General features: G+C 41.9%; 1 protein-coding gene across 1 annotated transcript; it reads right to left on the reverse strand.

Annotated features, from left to right (window-relative positions):
* Positions 1-5,132: 5,132 nt before the first annotated feature.
* sox9a (SRY-box transcription factor 9a) lies at positions 5,133-9,037 on the reverse strand. Its single transcript, XM_010865281.4, has 3 exons — positions 8,219-9,037; positions 7,688-7,938; positions 5,133-7,436 (listed from the first exon to the last, which is right to left on the reverse strand). Exons 1-3 carry the CDS (start codon positions 8,656-8,658, stop codon positions 6,661-6,663), a joined length of 1,467 nt encoding a protein of 488 aa, XP_010863583.1. The 5' UTR covers positions 8,659-9,037; the 3' UTR covers positions 5,133-6,660.
* Between the last annotated feature and the right edge of the window lie 2,183 nt (positions 9,038-11,220).

An 11,220-nucleotide genomic window follows, 5' to 3' on the forward strand; every position in this document is an offset into this window, starting at 1 on the left:
AGGTTTGCCCTCAGGGGTGTTAATGAATTAGCAAAATTGGTTTTAATGAGGTGATTTCTGGGGTATGGTATTATGTTTGTTTTTTGTTTTTTTCAGCATAAGGAGTCCATGGAATAATCATTACATTTATATAATTTCATTAGACATTTTATTATTTAGTTAACTTTTCCTAATTCATTAACAGGCACTACTACACCTTTATCTCACACACATACACACAACGAAATGGTAACACACAGGGGCTCGTTGGCACATACACACACAACTAATAATTTACCAACAAATTTATATTTCACCCATATAAAACCAACGACATCTATTTTATTTAGGCATCCTATAGCTGTTTATTTTTCGAGGGATGGGATTTGGCAGGTTCTTTTCCTCTTTGTGCAGTATTTACCATTTAAAAGACCACCCATTGGGCTCAGGGGGCACAGATTCCCATAGAGATGTCTGTATGGAATATTAATGGGCTTCTCCTGGGAAAATTGCCCACGTATTGAGCCACTACAAATCCAGTATCCCTGTTTCCACCACTGCTGCGGGCCTCTGGGGAGTGTGTGTAGGTGTGTGTGTGTGTTTAAGCCGAGCCTGAGGTTTGATCCTCAACCAGTGCATCGTTTGCTTCACGCTCACACAGTTCGCTAGTGCTTAATTCGGGAAATCGGGTAGTTATAGGAGACAGAGTGTCCACTGTAATTATGGGGATGTTTGGACTTGCAATCAAATGTTTGGACTTGCAATCAAATATACACAGTAAGTTTAAGAAGGCTGTCAGTGTTTAGTCTCGATTCCAGGCTTTGCATTTGCCTTTGGTGTCTGTCAAAATTGTTTGTGTGTCTGACCCAATAGTGGTCAGTGGAAGTTAAGGAAACCATTATGGGGTCAAGACAATCTGAGACCAAAGCCATTAGAAATGCAACCAGAATCTTAGGCTTACTAAAAACCAACTGTTTGGACTGTCTTTACAAAGAAGAACTGGTGAGCTCAACCACTGCAAACGACTCACTGGCCATAATTAAAAGAATAGTTTTAAAGATTAACGTTTGCCAGAGTGATGGCATGAGAATGAGACTGTGCAGTCAATAAGCATTTGAAATATACTGTACATAGTATATATTCAGTATATATATATATATATATTCAGTACGCAGGCACGCTTGCAAACACACACACACACTTACACTCTATATGACTGTGCTACAGTGCTTTCCGTAGTAATTACTGCATACTGTAGTTACTCTTTTGGCTCTACAATATATTCCACGTCTAAGTACAGTTTTTAGGCACAACACATCACTGAGTGCCTGGAGACAGTGCTTAGCCGTGTTATACAGACAATATACCACAAACCCTGGAGATTCCTTATTGCTCTTATGCACTGGTTACCAACGTAAGTAGGGCTGTTAAAGGTTAACACGTTTTGTTATTTTATATCTCAAAATATATTCAAGTAACAGTTAAATAATGATTATGGGCTTAGAGTGCAGTCTCTCAGCTTTAATTTGAGAATATTCACATCCAAATTTGAGGATGGGTTTAGGAATTGCACCTCTTTAATATGTAGCCCTCTCTTTTTCAAGGGACCTAATGTAATTGGACAATTGACTCAAAAGCTGTTTCATGGACAGGTGAGGGATATTCCTTTGTTATTTTTTCATCAATTAAGCAGGAGAAAGGTCTTGATTCCAGGTGTGGCATTCACATTTGGAAGCTGTTGCTGTGAACCCACAACATGTGGTCGAAGGAGCTCTCAATGCAAGTAAAACAGGCCATCCTTAGGCAGCAAAAAATTATCCATCCGAGAGACAACAGGAACATTAGGAGTGGCCAAATCAACAATTTGCTACATTCTGAGGAAAAGAATATACGCACTGGTGAGCTCTGCAACACAAAAAGGCCTGGACGTCCACGGAAGACAACAGTGGTAGATGATCGTAGAATCCTTTCCATGGTAAAGAAAGACCCCTTCAAAACATCCAGCCAAGTGAAGAACACTCTCCAGGAGGTAGGCATATCATTATCCAAGTCTACCATAAAGAGAATACTTCACAAGAGCAAATACAGAGGGTTCACCACAAGGTGCAAACCATGCATTGTCCTCAGGAACAGAAAGGCCAGATTTAACTTTGCCAAAAAACATCTAAAAAAGCCAGCCCTGTCCTGGAACATTCTTTGGACAGATGAAGATCAACCTGTACCCGAATGATGAGAAGAAAAAAGTGTGGAGAAGACTTGGAACAGCTCATGATCCCAAGCATACCACATCATCTATAAAACACAGTGGAGGCTGTGTGATGGCCATGCATGGCTTCCAATGGCACTGGGTCACTAGTGTTTATTGATGATCTGACTGAAGACTGAAGCAGACGGATTAATTCTGAAGTGTATAGGGATATATTGTCTGCTCAGATTCAGCCAAATTCAGTGAAGTTGATTGGACGGTGCTTCACTTTACAGATGGACAGTGACCCAAAACATACTGGGAAAGCAACCCAGGAGTTTTTTAAAGCAAAGAAGTGGAATATTCTGCAATGGCCAAGTCAATCATCTGATCTCAACCTGATCGAGCATGAAGACAAAACTTAAGAAAGACCCACGATCAAACAACAACTGAAGACAGCTGTAGTTAAGGCCTGGCAAAGCATCAGAAAGGAGGAAACCCAATGTTTGGTTATGTCCATGCGTTCCAGACTTCAAGCAGTAATTGCCTGCAAAGGATTCTTGATAAATTATAAAAAATTTACATTTTATTTATGATTGTGTTAATTTGTCCAATTACATTTGAGCCCCTTGCAATTCCTAAATGTTTCATATGATATTCATACGATTTATAAATATACAGCTCCGGAAAAGATGAAGAGACCACTGCACCTTTTTCTTTCCTTTCCAAAGAAGTTGAAAGGGAAGGTTTTGAGTGAGGAACAGAAGTGTTCCATTTGCAGTGTTCCCTTCTGTTCCTCACTCAAAACCTTCCTTTTCGACAGTGGTCTCTTCATGTTTTCCGAAACTGTATATATTTATATAAAATGCTATATATATAAAATGCAGCACAAGCCTATTGACGCATCTTCATGCGATCATAATGGATATTTAAGATATCCTTTTCAGCATGTCTCAAAACACTACATTGTATGGCACTAAATCACCCCATCCATCACCAATACGTGCCTTGGGATCATTTCAGCCACAGCCATTCCCTTCCTACTCAGTCTGAGTTCCTGTAACAGACAGGAAGTGGTGTGGTTCCTCACTGTCGTCCGTATCATGGCTATAGGGTATCGTATGGTAATCAGTAATGGGCCTGTATTTGGACCTGTCAGTCAGAGCAGCTGATGTAAAGGAATTCTGCCTATAGGATTAGTTCCACTCAAAATTTGGGTTCCTGTAAAGTCACTTATGATCTCAGTCTCCTGGGTTGCCCTTGAATGCCCCCTTGGTACCAGTAATTATTTCCATGCTAACTTTTTTTTACATGTAGCTCATACATACAAGATAGAAAACAACAGTTGAACACTGACTCCTTAAGTTACCAGGGCTACACTGCTCCGTCTTCTCAATGGATGATTTGGGATTAATCACCTGAATATATAGTCATGCTCTACTCGCCCTCCAATTAGTCCGAAATAAGCACAGATCTATGCAACCACGGCAGCCAAACCAATAAAGACCGGTTGGTTGGTTGAGGATGACGCTAAGAAACATGTCCTGTCACTGGGTGAGACTGTTCATTTGATTCCAGTGGGCTGCTGGGACTGAGCCCACACCCCAGCATGCGACTTGGCCTGGGAGCTCACTGGCAAGGAAAACATTTATGTGAAACATGTCATCTGTCCACTCCTAAGTGCTACCATTTCCCCATTAGAAGAGCAGGGATACTGATGGCTTTTTCAGATGGATCTTGCTGCTGCTTTTAACTGAAGTCATCTGTCTCCCTGTTGCTCATTCCCTCTTTTTCGCTGCCTCCCCCTCTTTCCTTCCTGTCTAGGAATCGATTTCAAGGTGCCAAACTGATGTCTTCCAATCGGATTGCTGGAAACGCTAGATATCCTCCTCCGACCTTGACCAGCCAATGAACAAGGAGTATTGCCAGCGCATATGACCAGATTATAATAACTGTATGTACTTGTCACTGACAGTAAAATAATAAGGTAAGTACATTGCATACAGGAAAGGTGGGTAATTCACGTCTGTAAACCGCTAGAAGTAGTTTCAGTTCTGCAAATGACATCTTTCTTTCACACCTTAATGAATGTTTTTAGTATGCTTAAAATGCCTCGGCACACCAGCCACATCACAGTTGTTGCAGTCGCTTTCACTTCCCTCCTCAGAGGAATAGGGGATTCAGTTTCTTAAATCCCCCATGACCAACATTGTTTACAAATTATGAGCAACAGTAATACACTGGTGCCACGATCAACTTTCATCTCTCTGAAAGATGCCAACGAGCACGAGACAAATTCAGAACATTATTAAAAGCCATTAAAACTGTCTATCGATGGAGTTGAAGACAACACAAAAACTACAATACCTTGGGGCTGAATTCATAATTCATGGTTATGTTATATATACCAGCCTATGTACAGTTAAACTGTGGTTCCACCAAGTACAATAGCTTCCAGAAGGTGTGATTCATGGTAGCACAGAAAAGAGAAATGGCATTTGGTCCCCTGGTGTTGTGAAGTATTTCCTTGAGTTGACCTTTAATGGATAGCAGGACTTAATATATTTAAAGAGGTCCCCTGCTTTAAAATGTAAATATATTATTGGATGTCATGTTTTTTTTATTCCACTGAGCATCCTCCATCAACAAACCTTGAGAGTTCACAACACGTGGACTGGTGGGAGGAGGGATCCCCGATGGTCCAGCTGACAGAAAAAACAACCATATAATAAACAAGAAAAACATGGCTTCTGAGAAAACATCCTTCTTTGTGGCTTTAACTATTTGGCTCTACCTCTTTGTGTCAACATGACTGAACAGTAAAATAACAACGTGGTTTGGTATACAATTTATGAATTCAAACTTGTTGAGCTGTTTTTATGCATAATGTTTTCCCATTTAACTATGGAGTCCTTGTTCACCAAGTAAGTAATGTTGTGTGCAAAACAATACAAAAATGTTTTGTTTCTAGGGTATTTTCACTTTTATTGCAAATACAACACAAAAGTTCAACTTGTTTTAAAGAAAGTACAGTATCATGTTAAGCTAGCAGAACAAAACAAAAATGTGTTCAGATGCATCAGAAAGAAAGTCCAATACTCAGTATGTGGCTGGATGTATACAAACGATGTAGAGTATACAGGGACGCTGGTACCTCTAATAACATGAACATATATGCCACAGCATAAAAAGTAACTAATTGTAAAACTTTGTCAACATAAGAAAACATATTTCCAGTTCTTTCAGCCATAGTTTAGAATCCAAACTCAAGAATTTCACAATGAACAATAACCGATAAACTAGATAACAAAGAATTACAAATAAAACATTTAAAATAGAAACATTTACATATGATAAATAAAACATGATTACAGTTTGTACCGTTTTTAAAGTACTCCCGCAGCTAAAATACCGGGTTATATGACATTTAATATCCATGGTAACTTCACTTTAAGACAAATTAATTAGTTGTATAAAGAATCAAATAAAGAATAAAATGCAAAATAATAATTACTTTGAAAATAAAATTAAAGCTAATAAATAAATTAAAGAGTTAAGATGGGGGGCAGGCAGGAGGCTGTAAAATGACACTGATGTGGCGGTCGACTGCAGGGGACACTCAAGAGGTCAAAGGGCACTTCCTGTGGCTGTCAAACACATGCTGTCAGACGGTAAGTATAATCTCAGCTGTGGCTTCTCTCCTCTATAGTGTATGCTGTTGCACGCACACAAACACACACACACACACACACACACACACACATCACCGCAACTCTGTCATGCTAGGCACTAATGGTGCAAAAGGCTGGAATCTTCTGCACAGAACAATAACATTCAAACATCTTTGCCAATCACAGAATGTCCCTCTTACATCAAAAACTTTGTCTTAATAATGACAAAACATTTATGTAGAAACCCTGCACAATTACACCTGTAATTCCTTTTGTTGGATGACACAGAACATGTTGTAAAACAATATGCACTGCAGAAACACAGTTGAAAACAAACAACCAAAAAAGGATTGAGTAATGCCTGTACAAAATTCCACCAGAGAATTGAGGCCATAGAAAAGATAACTGCACTGCTGTGAGTGGTTTCCTGCTGAACTGATAAAAATAAAGCATTTTCTCTACAAATACATGTTGTAAATCCCCCAGAATAACAAACTGCCAGAGTAAAAAAAGATAAGAAAACATACACAGTACCTACTAAAAATATCAACAATTTATTAAGTCCTCACAGAGGATTTTGCAATATTCTTTTCTGTTTTCACTAAAAAATATATATTTCATCAACACAATACAAAGGCACGTTGTGAGCCATTCTGATCTAGTTTCAGTTCTCTCAAGTCCAGCTCTCCTTCCTCGTCTTTTCCTCTATCCTAAATTCAAGTGTCTGTTTCTGCTGGGAGCTAGGCGATGGGAAGCTGTGACCGAGTCTCCCTCTGCATGATGGGCTTTCCTGTCAGTCTGTAGTGAGGCTTGATGACTGTGTCCTCATGGTCGGGACAGCTGCGTGTAAACTGGCTGCTGGTCCCAGTGATGCTGGGGACTGTGGGTCTGGGGAACGGAGGGCACCCCAGTCGTGTCTGCGATAGGCGTGTACATGGGCCTCTGGCTGGGGCTCATGTAGCCGCCGAAGGAGTACAAGCCTGAGCCCTGACCACCGCTGTAGTAGGAGTTGGCGCCGCCCTGGTGGTCGGAAAAGTCATACTGGGCCCGGGTGATGGAGGGGTAAGAGGAGGGGCTGTAGTGCTGCAGGTTGAAGGTGCCGTAGGTGTTGTGCTGTGGGGGGGAGGAGCTCTGCTGATCACTGTAGTGGCTGGGGCTCAGCTGCTCTGTCTTGATGTGTGTAGGGGTCCTCTGGTTCTGGCCCTGTTCCCCTCCACTACCCAGTGCTGTGAGGGAGTGCTGCTGCTGACTCTGGCTCTTGGCCATCCAGCCGTGCCCTGCGGTGCCACCGGCTGCCTGGCTGACCACGGAACCGCTGATGCCATAGGTGCCCGTGTAGGATACCTGGCCGGCGGCAGTGCCCGCAGCTCCCGGGTGACCATTGGGGGGCAGGTACTGGTCGAACTCGTTGACGTCAAAGGTCTCGATGTGGGAGATGACGTCGCTGCTCAGCTCTCCGATGTCCACATCCCGGAAGTCAATGTTGAGCTGGCGGCCTGTGCCTTCTTGTAAGGGACGCCCCTCGCGCTTCAGGTCCGCCTTGCCCACCTGGATGTCAGTCTTGGGGGTGGTGGGAGGGGTGGGGGGCCCTTGGGACTGGCCTGACAGAGACGAGGAGAATGCAGAGTCAATAGAGGTTACGTACAAAGTCAATTGAGGCTTTCTGTGATGCAAATCTCACAACGGAATGTACTTTTCAAGGTCTTCAACTGATCACTATTTTAGGTATAGGTGTATTATTATAAAGAAATTCAAGCAGTAGAAATGTAAAATACGTAGGTCTATACTGACTAAGGCACGCTAAATGAAACCAACGCACCAGGCTAGGTACTAAGCAATTTAGCATTCTTACCTGAGTGTTCTCCGGGGGAGTGCACTTCTCCCATGCTGGAGGCTGGAGAGACTGCTTGCTGTAGAGCCTTGAAGATCGCACCGGGCGATATTTGCGTCTGCTCGTTTCCGTCCTCAGACTCGCTTTGGCCATTCTTCACCGACTTCCTCCGTCGCGGTTGGTACTTGTAGTCCGGGTGGTCTTTCTTGTGCTGTACTCTTAAGCGCTCTGCCTCCTCCACGAACGGACGTTTCTCTCCCTCATTTAGAAGCCTGTGCGTAAAAGGCATAATTATGTGACATGAAAACACGAGTAAATCGATCACAAACAAATAGGTACATTTTTATTCCAGATAATATGGTAAACTTTTTATTTTAAAGGTCAAATGATCGCCCTCTCGAGCTCACGTGCCTACATAAAATGCATGCGTAAAAAACAGAATATAGTAGCCTATTGCATGAATCTTGTTAAAAAAAAAGATAGACAACAAACACTCCTCTAACGCAGCAAGTCGAAATCAAAACGTGGACGCAATGACAGAGTGGGACTCACCTCCATAGTTTCCCCAGAGTTTTGCTCAGCTCCGCGTTATGCAGATGCGGGTACTGATCAGCCAGCTTCCTCCGGGCTGCTTGCGCCCAAACCATAAACGCGTTCATCGGTCTCTTGACGTGGGGCTTGTTCTTACTAGATCCGTTCACTCGGACTGGCATGGGCACCAAGGTCCAATCGTAGCCCTTCAGGACCTGGGACACCGCATCGCGGATACACACGGGGAACTTGTCATCTTCGTCCTTTTTGAATTCGGCGAGGGGACCGTCTGGACCCATTAGCAGTCCGTTCTCCGATGGTCTGGTGTTCTCGGTGTCGGAGCCAGAGCCAGACGGGCACGGGGATCCCGCAGAATCCTCGGACATGCTCGGGCTCGGTGCGTCAGAGAGACATTTGTCTTGTTCGTCTGTCATTTTCAGAAAGGGGTCGAGTAGATTCATACGAAAAAATGTTTCGAACAATCAAGAACGAAATCTGAAAGTATAGGGATCTTGAGGGTGATTCCCTTAGAGATGCTTTACGCACGTGGAAAAGCTTGAAAAAAGTATTTCAAAAGTCCAAAGGTGAATAAAAAGTAACAGTATACGCTGCTCCTGCAAAGTGGCTGTCAACTGCACACAGCCGTTTGAGTGAAAGAATGTCTTTATGCATATGCCTTTCTGCAATATTGTATGATAACCTCGTCTTGTTTGTAGGCGTCTCCACACTCGAGCAACACCTGATGGTTTGTTGTAACAGTATAAAGTAAAACGATAGACTTCCCCACTCTGCCTCCAAACGGTATCTCCAGAACGTGTGCGTGCTTTGAACTGAAATCCTTTGCAAGCGGACTTTATAAGTGAGTGACTGTGCGGCTACATGACGCCCGAGAACACACGAATCTGATTGGTTAAAAAATCTGATCCCTACTGCCGCTTTTCCAGTTCCTCTCTTTCTTTACCTCGCTCTCTCCCTTTCTCTCTCTCTCTTCCTTTCTCTCTCTCTCTCTCTATCTCTTTCTTTCTCTCTCTCTCTCTCTCTCTCTCTCACACACACACACACACACACACAGCCTATGCATATAGTCAATGTATTTTGTGTAGAATAAGTTATATCTACCTAGCTATCATAATTTGCGTACTAAAATCAATTGCTATTAAAATCATATAATATTTAGTGTTTTACTCACACCTGAAAGTCAATTCGAAATTGATTAGGGTAATTGATTATAATTATATAATGTAAATATAAAATTCATTTTTTACAATGTTGCCTGCATGCGAAATCCTATTTATTTATCACATATAGTAGTCTCCAAAACCGTTTTATTGTGTGCGGAAAAAAGGCAGTTACTAAGGCGTACAATAATAATTATTCAATCCATACTAAGTCAATTAATATTGCCGTACAAGTCTCACCTTTTGGTTTGCAGGGAGGGATGGAGGCACAATGAAATACTGGTCCATGCCATGATTACATGTGCCGATAGGGGGAGACAGCAGCCCAGTAACTTACATCATAACGTGTAACTGGAACTCAAGGTGAGGTAAAACAGTTGTGCTGCAACAGTTGAGGAGGATTACTTTTTCGCATCTATTGCTGTAGAAACAGTTGTCAAAATGATCATTTAGAATTTTCATAATAAATAATTATTCACGATAAACTTTTCAATAGTTAAAATTTAGTTAATTACTTTTATAGGCTCTCACCAAAGTTGAAATATTTTTGTCTTTCACCTGGGGATCTCCATTGTGATGTCGGTTTACACAGTGGATGACTTGGTTATTCAGTCCGAATTTCCGAACGCACCCATGTCGTTTGTTTGTTTATTTAGCTTTGTCAAGTTGTGGAAATTAGATTTTTGTTGTAGCTTAATGTGGGCAACGTGTTTTTCTGTGCTACCTAAGTTGTACAAGATAATTCTTCACAGATGTCTTTCTCTACGGGTAATTTCTATTTTTTTTGCTGAATTCTCTCTCTCTCTCTGCTTTCTCTGTGCTTATAGCCGCTTTCTCTCTCTCTTGCTCTCTATCTCTCTCGCGCGCGCCCACTCCGAGAGCGTGTTGCTTAAATGAAAGGGGTGCTCTGGACGTTGTACAATTGTTTGTTTGCATTATGTCAGCATGCCGAATCTCAGAATCAGTCAGTAATCCTATCTGCTCCTCAGTGCAATTAGAGCTCTGGTTCCAAATACAGAAACCTGCTATGCGCGTCTTCACTCACCCCGGTTTATTTACGCAAAGACTGTTTACGTAAGAATGTAAGATATTCACTTTTAACATAAACAGAACAGAGCATTTTAGACGTTTGTCAATAGATCCTGACTCCTGAATGCAGTTCAGCAAGCAGCACGAGCTATAGGGAACTGAAACAAGTCACTGTTTGTTTCTAAGAATACTGAGGCATCACTGAATACATTCACCAACGGGGAATGTATTCAGTGTATCCTGGCAAACAAACAATTGCCACTCAAATTAATTCCTGACGATGATGAGGAAGACAGAGACGTACATTACAAAGTAGCAGTTCTCAGTTGGTGGAGTACGCACTGCTTGGAATTCCGGGTCATTGCTTTGATTCACACTGTTGACCAGTAAATGAAAAAGAATACACGAACGTGTGCACCTACTACTGTCAGTCACTCTGGGTAGGATGTCAAACATGATTTAATATGAGTTGTCAGGAGCTGGACAACTGTCTTTTATGGAGTGGTCAAGTGTTTTATGCCAATAAGAAGCCCAGTTATGTTATATCCCTGAAGATCTGATGCTGCATTTATATAGGCAGTCCCATTTGATTTTTCAGAGGGTTTTTAATAAATCAGATTAAAACTCTGCAAAACATCTCATATGAAAAATCTGATGTGATTTGTCAAAAGACCAATTAATGGGTTAAAACAAGCAAGTATGAAGTCTTGATGGCCCAATGTGTAAGGTAGCTGAAGTGATATATGTCCAAGAACAACTTGGAACTCTGAAATTGTCGATTTGAATACACCCCTCGGATCATTCAAAGTTGTCCTA

This window comes from Esox lucius, chromosome 5 (genome assembly GCF_011004845.1).
Source record: "Esox lucius isolate fEsoLuc1 chromosome 5, fEsoLuc1.pri, whole genome shotgun sequence".
Classification (NCBI taxonomy): domain Eukaryota; kingdom Metazoa; phylum Chordata; class Actinopteri; order Esociformes; family Esocidae; genus Esox; species Esox lucius.

What these genes read in the sequence shown, in the direction of transcription:
- sox9a (XM_010865281.4), bottom strand. Translation starts at nt 8,658, where the DNA reads ATGAATCTACTCGACCCCTTTCTGAAAATGACAGACGAACAAGACAAA. An exon ending in ACTCTGGGGAAACTATGGAG is followed by an intron (nt 7,939 to 8,218) that starts GTGAGTCCCACT and finishes TTTTACGCACAG; the next exon opens with GCTTCTAAATGAGGGAGAGA. An exon ending in CTCCCCCGGAGAACACTCAG is followed by an intron (nt 7,437 to 7,687) that starts GTAAGAATGCTA and finishes CGTCTCTGTCAG; the next exon opens with GCCAGTCCCAAGGGCCCCCC.